General features: G+C 38.6%; 1 protein-coding gene across 7 annotated transcripts in view; it reads right to left on the reverse strand.

The window, feature by feature from the left end:
• The window catches only part of TDRD3 (tudor domain containing 3), a 200,080-nt gene that overhangs the window by 64,883 nt on the left and 112,038 nt on the right, over positions 1–23,159 (reverse strand). For all 7 annotated transcript variants that reach the window (XR_013813911.1, XR_013813912.1, XR_013813913.1 and 4 more), the window contains exons 5-8: positions 19,100–19,241; positions 12,049–12,120; positions 9,464–9,613; positions 3,764–3,904 (exon numbers count right to left, since the gene is read on the reverse strand). Coding sequence is in view for 4 of the 7 variants with exons in the window: in XM_079779604.1 (XP_079635730.1) it covers positions 3,764–3,904; positions 9,464–9,613; positions 12,049–12,120; positions 19,100–19,241 (505 nt within the window). In the remaining 3 variants the exon portion in view is untranslated. The remainder of the gene's footprint in view (positions 1–3,763; positions 3,905–9,463; positions 9,614–12,048; positions 12,121–19,099; positions 19,242–23,159) is intronic.

Raw genomic sequence — 23,159 nt, forward strand, 5'->3', positions numbered from 1 at the left:
GCATTTTCTGCTTCTTTGGGGTGAAATCAATTAAATCCATCTGATCTAGTATGTCTTTTATGGCCACTTTTTCCTTGTTGATTCTGTCTGGGAAATCTACCCATGGATGTCAATGGGGCATTAAAATCTCCTGCTATGACTGCATTACTGTAAATCTCTCCCATATGTCCATCAAAATTTCATTTACATATTTAGGGGCTGCCATGTTGGGTGCATGAATGTTTACAAGGGCTATGTCCTCTTATTGGATTGCTCCTTTTATAATTATGTAGTGTCGTTCTTTGTCTCTTACTATAGCCTTTGTTTTAAAGTCTACTTTGTCAGATATAAGCATTGCTAACCCAGCTTTTGTTTTTCATTTCCATGTGCAATAGCCAAGGAAGAATGCAGGTAATATGTAGGGTTGTACCTTGAGTACTATCTTACTCTACAAGTACCATTACACATGCAAAACAACACAAAATAGGAATTTAATGATATGTTAGAATAAGGTTTTTGAAAATAATATAGACAGTGAAAACTACCTAATTAACATTTTTCATGGTTAATACTTCTCCATTCTAGAAAGGATATGTAATTTACATAGCACCTTTCCAAAAATGCAAAATATAAAATGAAGCTAACAAAATGATACCATCTCAGTATCTGTGCTTTTCTTCTCTCTATTGTTGCACCATTCTGCTGTATATTTATTAGGAATACTATCTATGATGCTTTGACAATCTGTACTCCTAATAGGAAAAACTGCTTGATAAATACCAGAACCCAAAATATCCTTGACAAATTCAGACCTGGGTACAATTCAAAAACTGTTTAAGTAACATAAACATATCCCATGAGAAATTTCTTGAGCCATAGCTAGCTGAGAAATTCATAACTAACTTTTCTATATCTAAGAGTTAAGATATATATGTCAAACATGTAGCAGACAACTACTATGATACCTATGATGGACACTGATAAAAACACAAAATTTTTCCCCAAACTCTGATTGTATCCTTCTAAATACAGAAACAACAGATCAGAGTTGACATATAACAGAAAAAATACATCCCTGCTGTAGATATGCTAAAATAAATGTAAAAATGACTGCATAGCCATACTACAATTCATCCCGGTTCTGACCAGGTAGCTCAGTTGGTTAGACATCATTCAGATACGCCAAGATTGCAGGTTTGGCCGAAACCGGTTTGGCTGAATGGATAGAGCGTCGGCCTGCGGACTGAAAGGTCCCAGGTTCGATTCCGGTCAAGGGCATGTACATTGGTTGCAGGCACATCCCCGGTAGGGGGTGTGCAGGAGGCAGCTGGTCGATGTTTCTAGCTCTCATCGATGTTTCTAGCTCTCTATCCCTCTCCCTTCCGCTCTGTAAAAAATCAATAAAAATATTAAAAAAAAAAAAAAAGATTGCAGGTTTGACCCTGGTTAGGGAACATAAAAGAATCAACCAATGCCTGGCTGATTCAACCCATGTGGTGTCAACCCATGAACCAAGAGGTCTCCACTTTGATTCCTGATTAGGGCACATGCCCAGGATGCAGGCTCAATCCCTGGTGGGGGCATGCAAGAGGTAATTGGGAGATGTCTCTTTCATCGATATTTCTATCTATCCCTCTCCCTTCCTCTCTCTCTCTTAAAAAAAAAATCAATATGTAAAAACATATTAAGAAAAAGAATCAACCAATGAATGCATAAATAAGTGAGGCAACAAATTGATACTTCTCTCTCCCTTCTTCTCTCTCTAGAAATCAATAAATAAAAATACCTATAATTCATCCTTGTTATTAAAAAAAAGTTATGTGGATGTAAAAAATAAACTTCCAAACTGTTTTCTCTCCTAATTATCTCCCAAGTAAATATCTAATTAAGAAACTGGCCCTGGATGGCATGCTCAGTGGTTAGAGCATCAGTCTTTGCAATGGAGAGTCACGGGTTCAATTCCCAGTCAAGGGCATGTACCTGAGTTGCAGGTTCAATCCCCAAACCCGGTTGAAGTGCATGAGGGAGGCAACAAATCGTTGTCTCTCTCACATCAATGTTTCTCTCCTCCCCCTTGTCTCTCTCCCCCCTCCCTTCCACTCTGAAAATCAATGGAATCAGGTGAGGATCAAAAAAAAAAAAAAAAGAGAGAGAGAGAGAGAGAGAAGAAAAAGAAACTGTCCCATACATAGAATTCAACCAGTAACACTTTTTTTGTTAAATATATTTTTATTGATTTCAGAGAGAATATCAATGATGAGAGAGAATTATTGACCGGCTGCCTCCCTCATGCCCCCTACTGAGTCGAGCCCACAAACTGGGCATGTGCCCTAACTGGAAATTGAACCATGACATCCTGGTTCATAGGTCGACGCTCAACCACTGAGCCACAATGGCTGGGCAGCCAATAACACTTTTAATAATCAATTACTACCAAATGTTGGTATAACTTACTCTAGCTTTCTTGTTGACCTGAATTGCATTAACCAAATTCTCAATCAATGTTTTGGCATGGCCTCACGCCCTCTGAGAGCTCTAGGAGAGAACTTCCTTGCTTTTCTAACCTCTGTTGTTAGCTAGCAATCCTTGGCATTTTTTATTTGTAGATGCATCACTCCAGTCACATGATCTTCCTCTCACTTTGTATCTTCAGGTCATTTTCCCTCTATATATGTGCCTCTCTGTCTAAATTTTCTCTCTTCATAAAAAGATTGAATTAGGGTCTACCCTAATGCCCTCTTTTTAACTTGATACCATTGTAAAGACCTTATTTCCAAGTAAAGTCACATTTAAAGATATTGGTGGTTAGGACTTCACTATATCTTGCAGGGAAGGACACAATTCAACCTATAATATCATCTATTATCAAAAATTATTTTAAGGAGTTACCAGCTGACATCCCAATCAAGTCTTCCCTTCAATTGTTGAAATACAGATTTGAAAACTATCCAACCTACAAAATAACTTGATACCTGGTTATAAGAATAATTCATGTACAAATTTATAATAGTATTTTAAGTTATTCTTTTAATGTTCTCCTTCATTTTTATTTAATAGTTTTCCTGGATAAAGAATTTTTGTTTAACAGTTTTTCTTTCATTATTTTCAATATGTCATCCCACTGCTTTCATGCTTCCATAGTTTCTACTGAGAAATTGGCTGTTTATCTTATTGAGGTTCCCGTTGTTGATGAGTTGTTTCTCTTTCACTGCTTTCAAGATTTTTCTGTCTTGAGCTTTCAACAACTTGATTATAATGTGTCTTGCTGTGTCTCTCTTTGAGTTTATCCTCCTGGAGTCTATAATATACATGGATTTATTGCAATATATTTTTTCCAAACAGCAAATCAAAACGAAACAAAATCACTTTAGACAAAATTTGAGAAAAGATGAAGATGTGGGAAAGGGTAGAAAAGGGCAGATAACTGTTTTTGATGCATCAACTTTTAGGATATTATTTCCATTGAGTGTCTTCTATTTATTTATTTATTTATTTATTTTTGAGTGTCTTCTATTTAATTTGATAGTTTTTATCAATACATTCCAAAATATGTTATTCAGACATTATAAATTAAAATAAAACAAAAGTTTTAAGTAAGTTATTCTTCAAAAAATCCAAATTTTCCATGAGTTAATTGTAAATCTTTATGAAAGCTTGCTAGAGTTATAATATCTATCCATAATACATTGAACAAAGCCAGTGGTGGTTATGAGAAAGAATAAAAAAATCATCAAGGCTATTAAAGGAAGAACAGATGAATTTTGTGTTGGTTTGTTAGCCTTACCAGTTCTCTATAGACAGCTTCATGTTTCCCTTCTGATTTGGTTGGCTTTTCTTTCTGTAAAATTTCCCTATTTCGGTTACCAGCAGCACTCATATTGAGATTACTTCTTGCACTACCACCACCTCCTCCAAATGTCTTGGTCTTTAGGTAAGAGAAAGATAACAGAGATGTAGGTTAATAGCATTTGAAAATAGTCCTAAAGACTAAGCTACAACTAAAAATATCTAGTAAAACTGAAGTAGTTTTCATTGTTTTACATAAAAAAATAAAATGTTAGCTAGTCCTTTTAAAATAAATATCTACTAGCCATAACTTCTTTTTTCCATAAGTTCAAGCAAGGCAATAAAATAATTACATAACTATAATCTTTAAGTCTCCAAGGCAAGTCATCAGAATAAACTTAAGTAAATAATAATATAGTAGAAAATAATAAGCACTATGGAGATTAGATGTCAAAAATAATTCTAGGGTAAAATACTTGACTAATATCATGAGGCCTGGGTTAGAGGGCAAGGCTATCTTCAATAAGGCACTAAACCTGTCTAGAAATTAGTTATATTATGTCCATGATCCAATACTATAATTCTATAATCTTAGAAAGTAAACAAATAATATAAATTTTAACACCGGTTTAAAACTTTCATTACTAATTTATTATTTACATTAATTACATATGCTGTGTCTTACCACCTGTGTATGAAAATTTTGAAGTCCACAGTTCTTATTTTACCTGACTTATTTGAAATAATTATATGTGTAATCAAATTTGAAATTTTGATTTGATATCACTTTGTTTTTTCAAAACTATTCTGAAAAACTAGAACATGAAGAACACTGATCTGGAAAGATACTAATTCATAATTTAAAAGTATCCCACAATTGTTACTTGTATAATATCAAATTAAACGTCTAGTTATATAATATCTTTATAAGCTAATAGATTCAAAGGAAGTTGTCAAGACTTGACTTTTATTATAGTGACCAATATTTAAAATGTGTTTTAAACTTACTACAGTAAGAAAATAAAACATGCTAGATATAAATTCATATAACATTGAAAAATTATTTTGCATCGGATAAAAATATAAAGAAACAGGACCTGAAATATAGAAAAATTATGTTAGATAAGCATTAATGGACAACATGTTAACCCTTTGCACTCGCTTGCTTTTTTCTCGATTCCTGCTACCGATGCTAACCGTGTCGAGTCACACTCGACATCCGAGTGCAAAAGGTTAAATATCTCTATTAGATATTGAAATACCACAATATCTAAATTTAATTCCAATAAAAATAAAATCACATCTTTAAAAACCACAGATGTATTACTGGATTCATTCAATTTTTGGTTTATGCAATCCCAGCAAAAAAAAACACAGATCTGGAATGTCCTCATAGTCATTACTTACATAATCATAAAGAATTATGTAAGTTTATATTAATGTGATACAAAGTTTATTAAAACGGAAGACAACGTTTGTAGTATAGTTAAGAACATAGGCTTTGGGGCTAGACAATGGTGGGACTAAATCTTGTCTCAGCTACTTCCTAACTCCTATCTGCAGACAAGTCATTTAACTTCCTCCTTCCATGAGCCTTAGATTTCTCATGCTTAAAAGAGGGATGAGAAAACCTGCCTGATTGGGACATTTTGAGGATTAAATGATATCAAAGACATGAGTGATAGATTCAGTAACTGGTACATATTAAACACTCATAACAAATGGCAATACTACTGTTTTGTTTAATATATTAGAACATGGTTACCTGAAAACTCTGGAGCCTGACCTGTTCCAAATTAAATATATTTCTGAAATTTAAATTCTGTTACTCCAAAAGTATTTTTTCTTTTTGGTGGCAGTGAAATAGCCCCATCTTCTGGATACATTTTCTTACTATTTTCTTTCCATTTTATAGATTAAGGAATAGGATAAATATAATTTTCAGTATTGCTTTTTAGTGTTTTAAAACAGTTGTTACTCACTAAACATGTAAATATCTAGAAACAATACTTTAAACATTACCCATAAGGTAACTGATGTCCTTTATTAGCCACATCATTTTGTCCATATTATGTGAATCAGGCATCTGTGAGATCAACATGACCATGAGGTCCAGTGCATGAATTCGTTCATGTGTGGGGTCCAGCCAGCCTGGCCAGGGGGAGGGGACATGGGCGGTTGGCCAGCCTGCCTGCTGCTCAAACTCCTGGTCGATGGGACAATTTGCATATTAGCCTTTTATTATATAGGATATACACTGAGTGGCCAGATTATTATGTGTTCAAAGATCATAATAATCTGGCCACTCAGTGTATATTCCTGCTTTTGATCCTTTGCAAAAGTTTTTCCTTCTCTCTAGAATAGCTTCTCATATAACCACACAGCTAATTATTTTTCTCTCTTTCAAGTCTTGGCTCAAATCTCACCTAAGTGAGGTCTAATCAAACTACTATATTTAAAATGGAAATCTATAATTTGATTATTTAGTATGTTTACATTATTTACTGACCTTACTAGTACATAAACGACTCAAGAATTTCAAAAAATTCTCACCCTAGCTGGTTTGGCTCAGTGGATAGAGCATCGGCCCACGGACTGAAAGGTCCCAGGTTCGGTTCGATTCCAGTCAAGGGCACATGCTCGGGTTGCAGGCTCAATCCCCAGTAGGGGGAGTGCAGGAGGCAGCCAATCAGTGATTCTCTCTCATCATTGATGTTTCTATCTCTCTCTCCCCTCTCCCTTCCTCTCTGAAATCAATAAAAAAATGTTTTAAAAAATTCTCAATTTCCAACCATCCTATTTTAAATCATACTGCCCCCTACAAATGGCACTCCCAACTCTCCATCCTACTCTACTTTTCCTTTTTTTTTCCCCATAGCACTTACCAACTTCTAACCTACCATATAATTTATATACTAGAAGCCCAGTGCACGAAATTCGTGCACGAGGGGGGGGGTGGCGGTGGGGGGGTGTGGTGGTGTCCCTCAGCCTAGCCTGCACCCTCTCCAATCTGGGACCCCTCGAAGGATGTCCTACTGCTGATTTACAGGGATGTCCTACTGCTGGCTCCTAACCACTCACCTGCCTGCCTGCCTGATTGCCCCTAACCACTCTGCCTGCTGGCCTGCTTGCCCCCAACTGCCCCCCCTGCCAGCCTTATCACTCCTACTGCCCCCCGTGCCAGTGTGCTTGCCCCAACTGCCCCCTGCTGGCCTGCTCACTCCAAACTGCCCCCCCCCATCCTGATCATCTCCAACTGACCCCCACTGACGAGGTGAGGGGCTGAGGGCTGTTTTCAGGCTGGCAACACCCCCTTCAGGGTGGGGGTCCCCACTGGGGTGCCTGGCCAGCTTGGGTGAGGGGCTGATGGCTGTTTGCAGGCTGGCCAAGCCCCCCAGCGGGGACCCTCACCCCATGGGAGTGTGACCAGCCTGGGTGAGGAGCTGAGGGCTGTTTTCAGGCTGGCCACGCCCCCCGGCGATCCAAGCTCCCAGCCCCTCCTTTTTTTCTTTTCTTTCTTTTCTTTCAGCACCTCCTTGAGCTAAGGCCAGGGCCAGCTGGAAGCAGGTATCTGGGATTTACTTATCTTCTATAATTGAAACTTTGTAGCCTTGAGTAGAGGCCAGGGCTGGCCAGGGCGGGCGGGAAGCTTGGCTTCCTCCATCGCTGGGGGCAACCCAAGCCTCCTGCTCGCTCCAGCTCCGTGGCCGCCGCCATCTTTGTTGAGCTAATTTGCATACTCGCTCCTGATTGGCTGTGGGTGTAGCAGAGTAATGGCCAATTTGCATGATTCTCTTTTATTAGTGTAGATAGTATAGATTAGTCTGTCACCCTCACTATTATATAAACTTGATAAGGACAGGGATCTTTTGTCTATTTGTTCATTGATTTAACCTAAGCATTTAAAATACTTCCTGGTGTTCATCCACAGTGGGTCAGTTGGTTGGAGCGAAAACTGAAGGCTCCAGCTGGAGCAAACACTGAAGGTGGTGGCCAGAGCGAAGGCCTGGGTCCTGGGTGCCGGAGGAAAACTGGTGTCGGCAGCCAGGGAAAGGAAGGACTATTGCACGAATCTTCATGCAACAGGCCTCTAGTAAAACATATTTTCAGAACAATTACAATATTGTCATTTTTATGTTCAGACAGATTAAATATAAATATGTGTGTATAGTTAAAGATACATAGATATATAGATGTAGATATAATCTTCTACTGTAATGTACATAGGTTTAGTCCTAGAATTGTAATAGGGTAACCTTGGGCAAGCTTTAAGCCTCCATCAATTATTTCATATATAAATTGAGAAGTTTTAAGTTTGCTTCAGAAAACTATGGCTTTTTACTTACCAAATACTTATGGGAAAATATAATGTGATAAATTATGACTTTAAAAATGAAATATATTACAGTGTATTAAGTATATTCTAGCAAATAGATAGCAGTAAACACATCAACCAAAATTTTGGGAGAAAAGTTTGAGAAAAGTGTAAATCAAAAGAACAACTTTCCTATAGTCATTAAGAAATTGATATACACTCGTATCCTCTTCTGAAACTCTGTAATTTTAATAGCTTTTTGGGAAAGAGAAATATATTTCATGTAAACTGTGCAAAATATATTAATTTCAAAAATATTAACAATGATTTTTTTAATGTGCTTTAGAATAGAAAAAACACTAAATAATAGCAATAGTCATGATTATTAAGAGCTTTTTAGCAAGGAATATTGTGATTTGTGCCATGTAGTGTTCTAAATGTTTTAAAGATTATCAATTTTAATTCTCACCATAATCACATAAACTGGGTATTATTATTACCTTCTTTTTATAGACAAACAAAAATAGGTTACAAAATTTAAGTAAGCTAGCCAAGGTTGTCAGCAGATATGCTTTGAGGCTGCCTGATTCCAAGGTTTTGCTTTTGGTGTCTACATTAGACTGATGATAGAAAGACATGCTGCAGGAAGAACCAAAATGCAAGGAGTCTCCTCCTTAACTTTGAATTTCAATAGATTATTTATATTGTTATTGTCTTTTCACATACGGTAACAAATCCAATTAACTTTTGACCTTCTCCATGTATCAGTGAAAAAGGCCTTTGTACCTTACACATTTTTCTCATATGTTCTTTTCTAAATCCTCTTGACAAGTCCATTAAGTTATTCTTGCTAGAAAACCACCCTTCTTTTCTCCCTCTTCTTTTTTTAACAGTGTAACAGCTAAACCCAATGCTTTATATTTCTGTAGAGGGTTTCCTGTTATTAGTTGGACTTGGATAATTTTCCCCTCAGCAACTGAGAAATGTAGGTAAAAATCAGAGGCTCAGGACTAACAATTTTGTCAGTTTTCATCCTTAAATCTATTTAATATATAGTTAAAACTGTTTTTTCCTTTGGATAATATGTGTATTTATACATGTGCGTACCCCTGGCCCCATCATTTACTACTAATAGTCAAATGTGTTTTTTAATTATTTTTAATTTCTTGCTTATTTGAAATAGGTGTTTTCTCTAGTTACTTGTTGATTTTTAGATTTCTATAAGAAATTTTAATTCATGAATTAGTTGCTTAGATAGGCTTTTTTAAACCAGTGAGATTGAAATAGTTTTCTTTATTCAAACCAGTAATGAGTCTTAGCTAACTGCTTTTTAAATAGAATGACAAGAATTAAGAAAATTTTATTATAATTTAGTTTTCTTACTTCTTTGCTCTTTGCAACCTCTGCAATAGCAGCAGTCCTTTGCTTTTCAAATTCATCATTATCATTTGTGGGTTTGACAGGCATTGTAACTTGCAGTGTCTTCCTTCGATCAAGTTCTCTGCTATCCATTTGGACATTAGACACACACTTCTGATAATAATAAATAAAAATTAATCATGTCAGTAGTTCCCAAACAGATTCAAGGTTTACGTAATAAAGTATTACTTCTTCAAAAAAAAGTTTGTATCTTAATAACTGAGAACCCATAAAAATAAAATTCTTTCTATTTAAAAATAAAGATAGAAAACTCATTAAAGTAACTTTTAAATATGCATAACTGGTAAATAAAGTGAAAAGCTTCACAAAAATGCCCCCCCCCCCCCATAGGGCCCATGTTTAAAACATACATCGAACTAGGAGACCTAAGTTTCATTTTAGGATAATGACTTAAAATAATTTAAATTTCAAGCAGTCTAGACCACTACACAAGAAAAGGTAAAATTCAGATTTTTATTCATATTTACAAATTATGGCACAATATCCTTATGAGGATTAACCCTTTGCACTCGCTTGCTTTTTTCTTGATTCCTTTATTCTACTCGGGATTTAATTTTTTAAATACCCCAGATTTTACAAAGCGCGGCAGTAGAATAAAAAACTGGAGTTTCTTTTCATACAAACTTATTTATTTGGATTTTTTTATATTTCAAATTATTGATACATTCAATACAATTCGACATACGAGCTGCTACCGATGCTAACCGTGTCGAGTCACGCTTGACATCCGAGTGCAAAAGGTTAAGTAGTATAGTTATTTTAACATATAAAAAGATGTCTCTGAACTTATAAACCAAAAGCTAAAAACATACCCTCTCCCTCAATCAAGCTGCAAAGTTTTTTATTTTTAGTTTCATAAATTGAGAAAGTCATCATTGCCTAAAAATAAGTCCAATCATAGCAGTAAAAATCCTATAAAATAAACCTTTTCTCAACTCATTAATAACAGTAAGAACATATGCACTCAGATAAGTTATACAATTACAGATTTTTAGCAATATAAATATGTCCTGTTGATACCAGTACACAGCCAGCATTATCTACCTTTAACCCATATATAAGTCTAAATAAGATATGCTGAAAAGAATTTTTCAGAATGGACTCTATAAACAAGTATTATTAAAACTATAACTTTTATTATACTTCCTAAGACAAAAAAAATCATAGAACACTCTTCAAGATTTTGAAAATAATTAAATCACAAGTCTATGATACATTTTTGAAAGAAATATTATCACCAAAATATTTAAGAGAAAATCAGATTCTTACAAACATAGCATTTATCATTTTCAAATACAAATTATTAGAATATTTATACCATTTAGATTTGTTTTTTTTAATTACATTGGTAGAAGTGAGAATATCATCAGCATAGATCACACCAAAGGGCATCATGCCTCTTTTTATCTTGACTGTTCCTTGTTGCAAAGCACAATAAAAATTAACGTATTTTAAAAAATACTTTCAAAATAGACATGATACAAGAATGACTTCCATTTAATTTTGAGTAGACTCCACATAAAGGTTTTTGAAGAGGAGTGCATCTGATCCTACCCATTTATCTTATGATCAGCTAGTTATCTTTTTCACACACACAAAATTTTTAAAGTTGTTAGAGAGATATAGGTTTCTGTTTCCTACCTGTTGTGTCCCTAACTCATCTTCGGTACTCTCAAAGAAAAATAAGGAGCAAACACAAGGTAGAATACTGATAGCTAAATTTTGGTGGCATCATGTGGCAAAAAGCAAGCTGTCACAGAGATTATTCTCAGACTCTCCAGGGATAAAGCAAGGACAGGCTAGAGGAGACTGTTCTGAATGCAGTTTGATGCTGATCACAACCAGGAAGACACAAGATACCAGCTGAGGGGCTATACAGGGTAACATGTAACAGCAAGGGGGTTGAAAAATAGGAAGTAGACAGAAAACCTTTAGCTTATGTCAGAGAAGGATCAGGGATGCTGTGGTTGAAAGGAAAATACCAACTGAAAATAAAATTAAATCCCTGACAAAGAAAGGAATGTGAATCAAAGCAGATGAATAGAATCTTAACAAGGAGGCCTGGAACAGCAGGCTCTGCTACAGTGCAGTGATGCCCCTTCCTGCCTCCCGGGTCCTCACTTCTTTGTTTCATCCTTCTGTTGACACTTTTATTTTCTCTCTCCCTCTTTTGTTTTTAATGAAAAAAAAAAAAATGAGAAATTATAGCATATTTTCCTTCTTTTGTGTTTCTCTCTCTCAAAAAAAAAAAAAAATGCCCCACCACCATCTTATCTTAATTAGTTATTAGTTGCTCTTCAGGTGTGCTTCTTAATTTTTTCAATCTTTGCATTAACAGTTCTTGAGAAAATCAATTTAATTACAGTGAATAAAAAAACACAATTACTAAATTCCTTTACTGAATATATTTCCATATAACACCATGACCTCTGAATGAATAGTTCAGCACAAAACTAAACACAGCTTGAATACAGATGAAAAACACTTTTTGCTGATTAAAATTCATCTGCCAACATAGAAGTCATTACCTGTCCAAAAGGCACAAAAGGAGGTGGTCCACCTTCAGTTCCAATATTGCTTCTACTGTGTTTTGACAAGCTCTGTGAGAAAAGTGAGTCACAAAATAGAAATTACCCATAAAAAATATATATTTCCAACATTTACAGTGCACCAGGACTCTACTTATTTTAATACATTCTTATTTAAAAAAAAAGCACACACAGAGAAAAAAAAGCTTTCTAAAAAATATTTCAGACTATATAAAATATTTTATTCCTAACTTCAATAATTAGGTAAAGGCCCTCTCCTAATCTCCCCATACCAAACACACATTTACGCTCTAGCTGGTTTGGCTCAGTGGACAGAGCATCCACTGAAGGGTCCTGGGTTCAATTCAGGTCAAGAGCACATGTCCAGTTGCAGGCTCAATCCCCAGTGGGGGGTGTGCAGGAGGCAACCGATCGATGATTCTCTCTCATCATTGATGTTTCTATCTCTCTCTCTCCCTCTCCCTTCCTCTCTGAAATCAATAAAAAATAAATATTAAATTAAAAAAATACTTCTATAAAAAAACAAACACACACACATTCATGACAGTTTTCAGAAGTATTTACCAAGCTACTCCTACAGAAACAAAACACAGTAAAAACCCTCCTCAACAAGTAGCAAATTCAAAGATAACAGACTTTGGTAAAAATTTTACTTTAAAGCATATCTATATATATAAAAGTCTAAGTGACCGTTAAGATGGAACGACCAACGCAGGAGCTCAACACAGGAGCTGCCCCCAGCCCACAGGCCCCGATTGCTGATGGGGACTGCTGGCCACCCTCCTGGTCCCTCCCCGCAGCAGCAGGCCCTGACTGACCTGCCGCCGACCTGCTGTGGTGGTGGTTGGCCCCTCCCCCCAGCTGGCAGATCCCAATCACTGGGTCAAGGCCAGGCCCCAGGCTGGGACAGGGAACTGGGGGTGGGTGGCAGCAGACGCAGGCGGCAAGGAAAGGAGTGGGGGGGAGGCAGGGAACCTGATTGGCCCTGATCGCAAGCCAGGCCCAGGGACCCCACCCATGCACAAATTTTGTGTACTGGGCCTCTAGTTAAGACTATAATCTGATAGACAAATATTCTCTGTAAATTACCCTTCAAATGAATTTTTTAGACATAAAATCTATTAGCAAACAACATACTTGTCATATTGCAATATAATAAGAAATATATATTTGGTCTTTGCCCCCAATTCTTGCAACAGAGTTCTGAAGTGTTGTAACTAGAAACAGTTTATGGGAATACTGATAACAGTGATTTCCATTTATTTAAAGAGATCAAATTGTTATATTTCATAATATGCTGATTACTTTCAATTACAAAAAAATATCCTTAATAAAGACTTGGTTTCATTGGAATAACTTCTTGTGCCAGATATATGGAACAAACTGAAGATTTGATGAGTCAAAAAAACAAAAGACAAAAAAGACTTGTTTTAAAAATCAATTTATATTTTGACGAATATTTTAAATAATTGAATGTTATTTAATAAAAATAAGCTTCCAAACTCTAAAAATTTTGCTTTCTTTTTTCCCTAGCTCTCATATTTAAAATTGCTCCTTGCAGGGGCAATTCCTCACATAATAAATTCCTTTGAATGTCATGAGGAATCTTCAGAAGGATGGACTCCTTCCAGCCACCCATTCCTCCTATCTGTTTCATTTTGAGATGTTAACATATATCTGTTAAGCACCAGCTGTCATTTAATACCGCTTCTTAACTGTAAGCTTTTCTATACACTTTTTAGTAATTATCGTTATAGAAAATGTCACCTGTGTTTTTATATCATTATACAAAAATTAACTCAAAATGGATCAAAGACTTAAATTAAGAACTAAACTCATAAAAACTTCTAGAAGAAAACAGAGGGAGAAAACTTTATGACTTTGGATTTGGATTTGGTAATGACTTCTTAGGTATGACACCAAACACAGAAGTAACAAAAGAAAAGAAAAACAGATAAAATTGAACTTCATAAAAACTTTTGTGCATCAAAGGACACTTATCAACAGAGTAAAAAGGCAATCCCTGAAATGTGAAAAAAATAATTGCAAATTATATATCTGAGAAGGAATTGATATCTAGAATATACCGAGAAATCACACAACAAAAAAGAAAACTGATTTAAAAATTAGCAAAGGACTTAAATAGATACTTCTCCAAAGAAGATACACAAATAGACAATACTAGCAAGCATATGAAAAAAAAATAACAAGAGTTGGCGAGGATGTAGAAAAATTGGATCCCTTGTATATTACTGATAGGGATGTAAAATGGTGCTGATGTCACTGTGGAAAACAATATGGTAGTTACTAAAAACAAAATTATACTATAACTTATGATCCCTCAATTCTACTTCTGGGTATATGCCCAAAAGAAATGAAAGCGGACACTTGAACAGGTATTTATATGCCCATGTTCATAATAATAGCATTATACACAATAGCCAAAAAGTGAAAACAACCCTAATGTCAGTGGATGAATGAACACAAAGTGACACACACACACACACACACACACACACACACACACACACGAATATTATTTAGCCTTAAAGTTAGGAAATTCTGACATGCTACAATAAGAATAAAACTTAAAAGACATTATGCTAAGTGAAATAAGCCAGACAAAAAAGGATAAATATTGTATGATTCCACTTACGTAAAGTACCTAAAGTAGTCAAATTCATAGAGAGAAAAATAAGAATCATGGTTGCTAGAGATTGGGAGTAGGTGGGGAATGAGAAGTTAATGTTTAATGGTACAGAATTTCAGTTTGGGAAGATACAAACCACTTTCTTCTTTTCTTCACCTGTATGTAATCAACTTGCTACAACTACACCAGCTGCATATGATTTAAATATTGTTCAATGTTCTCTTCCCCTATTTATTTTACAAGAATATTTAGGGCCTTTTTAATTCCAAAATTTTCTCTATGGATTATGATTTCTATGAGTGCATTTGGTTTCTGTGTGTACTACCTGCCAGATGTTCAAGTAATTGAACTCTCCATGGTTTCTACATTGCTATGGTTACCAAATCAAAAAACTATAAAATGATAGAGAACTATAATTATAGTAAGATGTTTTTAAACTTTTTAATGTAAACTTTTATTGCTTCCTAACAAGAAATACTAACAGGCTTTCAGGAAACAAAGTGCAAAGATACATAATAAAACATTACAACTATGAAACTACTACTAATCTCTCTCTGTGTGTGTTCCTCCATGTGTGTGTAATGAGGAAGTTCTTAGAATGTTTAACTGACTTTTCAGTCAATGAAGTAGTTTAGGCTGGGTCGGGAAAATTATATAAGACTAGAGGCCCGGTGCACGAAATTTGTGCACGGGGGTGGGGTGGGGGGGGGTGTCCCTCAGCCCAGCCTGCACCCTCTCAAATCTGGGACCCCTCGAGGGATGTCTGACTGCCCATTTAGGCCCGATCCCACACTAAACGGGCAGTCGGACATCCCTCTCACAATCCAGGACTGCTGGCTCCCAACTGCTCACCTGCCTGCCTTCCTGATTGCCCCTAACCGCTTCTGCCTGCCAGCCTGATCACCCCCTAACCACTCCCATGCCAGCCTGATTGATGTCTAACTGCTCCCCTGCCAGCCTGGTCGCCCCCAACTTCCCTCCTCTGCCGGCCTGGTCACCCCTAACTGCCCTCCCCTGCAGGGTTGATCGCCCCCAACTGCCCTCCCTTGCAGGCCTGGTCTCTCTCAACTGCCCTCCCTTGCAGGACTGGTGCCTCCCAACTGCCCTCCCCTCCTTGCCTGATCGCCCACAACTGCCCTCCCTTGCAGGCCTGGTCCCTCCCAACTGCCCTCTCCTGCTGGCCATCTTGTGGTGGCCATCTTGTGTCCACATGGGGGCAGGATATTTGACCACATGGGGGCAGCCATCTTGTGTATTGGAGTGATGGTCAATCTGCATATTACTTTTATTAGATAGGATAGAGGCCTGGTGCACGGGTAGGGGCCGGCTGGTTTGCCCTGAAGGGTGTCCCGGATCAGGGTGGGGGTTCCCCTGGGGCGTGGGGCGGCCTGGTCGAGGGGCCTGTGGTGGTTTGCAGGCAGGCCACGCCCCCCGGCGACCCAAGCGGAGGCCCTGGTATCTGGAATTTATTTATCTTCTACAATTGAAACTTTGTAGCCTGGAGCAGAGCCAAGCCTCCTGCTCGCTCTGTGGCGGCAGCCATTTCTGTTGGAATTTATTTACCTTCCATAATTGAAACTTTGTAGCCTGGAGTGGAGGCCTAGGCCAGCCAGGGCTGCAGAAGCTTGGCTTCCTCCATCGCCCGGGGAAACCCTAGCCTCCTGCTCTTCCAGCTCCGTGGCTGCCGCCATTTCTGTTGGAATTTATTTACCTTCTATAATTGAAACTTTGTACCCTTGAGTGGAAGCCTAGGCCCGCCAGGGTGTGTGGAAAGCTTGGCTTCCTCTATTGCCAGGGAAACCAAAGCCTCCCTCCTGCTCTCTGTGGCCGCAGCCATCTTGGTTGGGGTTAATTTGCATACTCACTCTGATTGGCTGGTGGGCGTGGCTGGTGGGTGTAGCGGAGTGATGGTTAATTTGCATATTACTCTTTTATTAGATAGGATGTTGGTCTGACTTGAGAACATCTTACCACATTTTTAAAAATCTCTAATTATAATAAAAATATATCAACTGGTGAAAGAAAAGGATCACATAAAATGAGTGGGGTTTTGATGGGAAAGTCAAAGTTCATACATTTGGCTCTTTATTAAAACTATCAAACCTCCACTTACTTGCTTTGGCAACATTTTCAACTAAACTATGAAGTTATGAAACATTATCTTATACTTCAAAGCACAGCAGCCCCAAATGTAGCACAGTATTATCATAAGGAATGAGTATTAAGAAATAAAATATGTGCTTAATTCTCCTTATCTACTTACCTCCCAACAGAAGCACTTTCAAACTAAGAAAGTAGAAAAAAGTAATATATCATAAAATACCAGGAGCTTGAAATACTGTTAGGCCCCTTGGCCCACTTTAGGCAAGGACTGAGAGTAACACAAGAACATTAATTTTAGCTCAAAGAGTAATTAAATTAGCTTTTGTGCTTTGTAATTCATTAATTTCACAATTATTTGCTATGATGTTTATTACATGTAAGACTCAGAGCAACCACTTTGGAGATATAGGAAAGCTCAGACCCATCACCTATCAACTGTCTAATTAGAAAATAAGTTAGTTAACAGTTCTTAGAGTCCATTTTCTGATCTATACAAACATAAAACTCCCCCATACGACTGTTAGGAGGATGCAAGAGCTCAGCACAATACCTACACACTGTTCAATAAATATTTATAGAACTAAACACAGATGACACAAATGAGAATTCTGACCATAAGAGGCCTAACAGAGATAAGAAATAAATATAATTTTAGTGCTAAAAAGTGATACACTTCTTAAAATGGATAAAGTGTCCCAAGAATTAAATAAAGAGCAACTACTTCACTTTTGAAGAAATAATCATTTGATCTGAGTCTAAAAGCATGAGGACAATTTTGCCATGCAGGCATTATGAGAGAGAACACAAGATGAATGGTGTAAAAGTGGGAAAATCTTTCTACCCCCCCAAAAGTATAATTGAGAAAAGCATAGAGTCAATGGAAGAGTAAGTAGTTTCACTCTTTTGGAATCAAGTACAAGGCTGGAAAGAAACTATTTTTTTGTACTCCATGTGCTACGCTTGGAGAGGAACTGGGCACCGAGTGAAGCTGAGGGGGTTGCCCAAACCCATATGCCGGCATAGCCTGGGGTCCAGCCTCAGCCTGAGCTTCACCGTTGTCCTCAGCATTATAACATGTTCCTTTTTTGCTCCCCTTCCCAATTCAGTCTGAACCTCCAGACCCACAGCTCCCTACAGTGCAATTGGTGACCTGGTTGGAGACCTTGAATGTAAATCAACATCAATCAGTCCAGGGACCTGGTGGTAAGTAAGGCTAAAGTAGTCCATGTCTACCTGAAGTGCTTAGCAATAAAGCAAAAGTAGGATGAGTTAAAAAAAAAAAAACTAAAAAAAAAGTAAGCAGTTCCATTTGGGTAGATCAAAATCTATGTGAAATGATTTAGAGTTGAAAAGATAAACTTGAACTAGGGCTAGATTATTAACGGCATTGAACCCCAGACTAAGGCATTTGAAATAAAAGCAGGGTGTGATATGTTCTGAGTTATGCTGAAGGAAGATAATCTGGCAGAAGTAAATAAAATAGATTAAAAGACAGAGAAAGAATATGTATATAGATCAGTTAAAAGGCTACTGCAGCAGTCCACACAAGAGATACTAAAGACTTAAACTAGAGTAACAGCAATGCAACTGGGGAGCAAGAGACTGATATAAGATCTGACTGCAGTGGATCAACAGAACTGGAAAGCAGAGGAACAATTACTAGATAACCTAGATGACCACGAGGATGAAGCTATTCTTAACATAAATTGGGGAAACATCAACTAAAGTAACTAGAAAGAACCTATTCACAAGAACCCCTTTATTATAGTGAAATTCTAATTTGCATTCATTAGTATGTATGTGTGTATGTAGATGAAACAAATATGCAGTATGCTTTCATATATATATTTGTATATATGCACCAATGGTCTTAGGCTCTATAGCAGCGGTTCTCAACCTGTGGGTCACGACCCACAGGTTGAGAACCGCTAGCAGGTTTGCCTAAAACCATCGGAAAACACAGATATTTATATTACGGTTCATTAACAGTAGCAAAATTACAGTTATGAAGTAGCAACGAAAATAATTTTATGGTTGGGGGTCACCACAACATGAGGAACTATATTAAAGGGTCGTGGCATTAGAAAGGTTGAGAACCACTGCTTTAGAGGAACAATGTGCTTAAACAAAGGTAGATAGTTTCTATAAAGATTCCTCTATTCCATTCTATTCAACTCTGACATTATTCACTATGGGAAGGTCTCCTTAAAATACAGACTGCAATAAGAAGAGTGTAGTGTTTCAGAAGTTGAGGCCTTTATTCTCAGTTACACTTACTCTCTGTAGCTCCCACTTCTCAATAAGGTGTTCCACTTCCCCCCCCAGGATTGTGGTGTTGGAGTCATTCAGGAGCAGGAATCCATTTTTTATATCCACGATGCCTGAGAGCTTAACTTTAGTTCCAGGCGGTGTGTTCAGGCTAAAGCAAAGAAAAAACAAAGTTAAAACATGCTGAAGCTCCTCCTCAAAACTGATTCAGTCTCGTATTATGAGCTGGTCAAGTTCTTCAAAATGAACAAACATGAAAACTGTTTTTCAGGAGTAAAAATATATCTAATCTAATAATAGACAAATATGCAAATTGACCGCACCTTCGCTACGCCCAAGTCACGCCCACCAGCCAAGCCACGCCCACCAACCAATCAGGACAAATATGCAAATTATCCCAACAAAGATGGCGGCTAATTTGCATATCGTGACAGCATAGAAAGAAGCCAAGAGCTGCAGAAGGGAGCAAAGCTGCAGAGAAGCAAGCAAGCCGGGGGAAGGAGATGGGAGGAGCGGAGGCGGGGCCGGGGGAGAAGGAAGTTGAGCAGGCGGGGCCGGGGGAGAAGGGGCGGGGCCAGGGGAGAAGGGAGGAGCAGAGGCGGGGCCAGGGGAGAAGGGAGGAGCGGAGGCGGGGCCAGGGGAGAAGGAAGGAGAGCGGGCTGGCGGAGAAGGCGGGCCGGCAGAGAAGGGAGGAGCGGAGGCGGGGCCAGGGGAGAAGGAAGGAGAGCGGGCTGGCGGAGAAGGCGGGCCGGGGGAGAAGGGAGGAGCAGAGGCGGGGCCAGGGGAGAAGGGAGGAGTGGAGGCGGGGCCAGGGGAGAAGGGAGGAGCGGAGGCGGGGCCAGGGGAGAAGGAAGGAGAGCGGGCTGGCGGAGAAGGCGGGCCGGGGGAGAAGGGAAGAGCGGAGGCGGGGCCGGGGGAGAAGGGAAAAGCAGGCGGGCTGGCAGAGAAGGCAGGCCGGGGGAGAAGGGAGGAGTGGAGGTGGGGCCAGGGGACAAGGGAGGAGAGCAGGCAGGGTGGGGTAGAGTGCAGCAGGAAACCCTATTGCAGGATTTTTCCTGCAACAGGAACGCTAGTATATATATAATAAAAATCACACCTCACAAATAGATAAATAGAATAAAATATATGAATGCTCTTTTTCAATAATGCCATGGTATACAAATATGATTTCCCATTTTTTTCCTGAGCTTTGGCTGTGCACTGCCATGATATACTATATTACAAATTTAAATTTTATCAAAGGAAAATATATCTGACCAGTAATAGTTCTAGAAATTTTATATATATACACTAGTAGCCCTGTGCACGAATCCGTGCACGAATCCACGCCTGCTACCCAGAGGCTCTCCACGATGCAAGCATTCTGCACCCCGGCTTGGCCAGAGGCCCAACCACGGCTGGGCACAGAACGCTTACCTCGTCGCTGCGGCAACGAAGCAAGCATTCCACCAGGCCGCTCACACTGCCCACTCTCAGCAGCCACCCTCATGGGACTGGGGGACTCCAGCGGGGCTGAGAGGACTGGGTGCCACCATCTTGTGGCTATGGGCGCCACCAGCTTTGTGATGGAATGACAGTTAATTTGCATATTACCCTTTTATTAGATAAGACTAGCGTTCCCGTTGCAGGAAAAATCCTGCAATAGGGTTTCCTGCTGCACTCTACCATGCCCTGCCTGCTCTCCTCCCTTGTCCCCCGCCCCGCCTTCTCTGCCCCAGCCCCCCTGCTTTTCTCCCTTCCCCGCCAGCCCGCCTGCTCTTCTTCCTTCTCCCCCGGCCCCGCCTCCGCTCTTCCCTTCTCCCCCGCCCTGCCTTCTCCGCCAGCCCGCCTGCTTTTCCCTTCTCCCCCAGCCCCGCCTCCGCTCCTCCCTTCTCCTCCCCTGGGCTAGCTTGCTTCTCCGCAGCTTTGCTCCCTTCTGCAGCTCTTGGCTTCTTTCTACGCTGTCTTGATATGCAAATTAGCTGCCATCTTTGTTGGGGTAATTTGCAAACTCATCCTGATTGGCTGGTGGGTGTGGCTTGGCTGGTGGGCGTGGCTTGGGCATAGCGAAGGTGTGGTCAATTTGCATATTTGTCTATTATTAGGTAGGATGAGCTACCATAATTCACAAAAATAATTTTCTTTTTTGTTAACCATGTAATTAAAGATCAAATGAGAGTTATTTATTCTAAAGTGTACTAACCTAAAAGAACTTTTCTATAATGGACTAATATTATCAGTTTGCAGGTAAACATTACACTATAACTCCTTTTACAAAGACCAGAGACAAGGTGTTTATCCTCCTACTAACCTTTTGGTAGAAGAAACAATGGAAGAAATCCATTTCATCACATAGGTTTATTCTAACGTTAAAGCACATACACTGAGCCCCACCTCATCTCTTTGCCCATTTAGCAAGGGGTAAAGCACTCCAAATAGGAGTAAAGACAGTCCTAAAACACTAAGAATCGATTAGAAAATCATGCCGAAATGGCTTCACATTGTTCACATTTTAAAAGCTCATGACATTCACTATAGGCTGATATATATAAAAGCAAATCAGTGAAAGCACTGGTCTATTCTGAAAAAAAAAAAAAGAAAGAAGAAAGAAAGGTTGATAAAAGAGTTGCTAAGAAGAAGAAACAGAATATTCCTGTTTTAAAGCTTCAGAGTCTGCACGCAGAGCAAGACGTTTTGTGTTACATGCCATTGAGTCAGCTCCGACTCCTGGGACCCTATAGAGATGTCCAAATGTCTGGACAGCTTACAGCCAGCTTGCAGCAGCCCTTAATCTTCCCCAACCCAGGACATGTGAGAACAAATGGTTAATACCTTTCCTCTCTAACCAGAGAATACATAGCTTAAATCACCCTGGTATTGCTAAGGCAGGATAGGAGAAGAAGTTAAGAAGGAAGAGTTTTATCTCATCCACTAAACAAAGAAGTCAGCTGTCTTGGGGGAGGAAAAAGGGGGAGTTTTATCTCACCCACTGAACAAAAAAGTCACCCGTCTTGGAACTTGCCATATGTTCTCATAAATTCTGGGAAAGGCCACAACAAAGTAAAAGGGGGACCTTGAAATCTGCTCCGTGCCTAAGATATCTGGAAAAGGAGCCTTGAAACCTGTAGACAGGGTATAAACCCCTTGAACCTCCACCAGGCTGAGAAGTCTGTCTGTGCTTCATAAGCCAGAAATATTTTGATAAATTTGCTTGCCATGCTTCTTTGATAAATTCGCTTTATTACAACACAACTGTCCAGTGTCACTTGTCTGAAGTCTTTCCTACAAGACCTGACAAGCACCAAGGAGAGGACAGCCCTCTCCCTACACTGGATAATACCTTTTCTGGAGACAATAACACCTCCAGCACCAGATAAAGGAGCTGGAACACAACGGATGCTAAATGCTTGTTAAATGCTTACTTAAGAGAGAAGTATGAAATGAAAAGCTCAGAGCAGCAAACATAAGCATATAAAATAACAAAAAAGGTGGTTTAACAAATGCCTAATGAAAATTTCCATTTCAGAAAATAGAGCTCAAACTGACCTAATGGGACACTGAGGATAAAGGAGATCCCCTCCCTTATTGCTTTTCTCCATGCCAATAGGCATGATTATGAAGCCTCTCATGAAAATATCAAAAGAAGGATTTGGAAACTTCTGCCTTATGGAGTTCCCATTTCTCTTAGAAAGTAGGGTGGCTATGAACCTCCCTCATGTCAATCATTTCCTTAGAAAACTCATTTGCTATGAACTTTCCTAGAACACAAAATAGTGTAATGGACACAGCTAACTGTCCAGAAAGAATTATAATGTAGTTAAAGAAATTTGAATGATCTCAAATTTACTGACATGATTGAAAAGATTACTTTTCATGCAAAAACACCTTAAATTTCTGTTTTCATAATTAATATTGAAGCAAAGAGTAACTAACTCCATTCTTACCTATTTTTCTATACAGATAAATTAGAAATATAAACTTCAATTTCTTCTTAAAAATTCTAACATGCACTTAAGAATTCATTCCTTCTTCTCAGTTCTTAAAACAAAATCCATTTTGAAAAGCACCTTCAAACACTGTAACAAATATA

Source organism: Cnephaeus nilssonii (genome assembly GCF_951640355.1).
Source record: "Cnephaeus nilssonii genome assembly, chromosome: 8".
NCBI lineage: Eukaryota > Metazoa > Chordata > Mammalia > Chiroptera > Vespertilionidae > Cnephaeus > Cnephaeus nilssonii.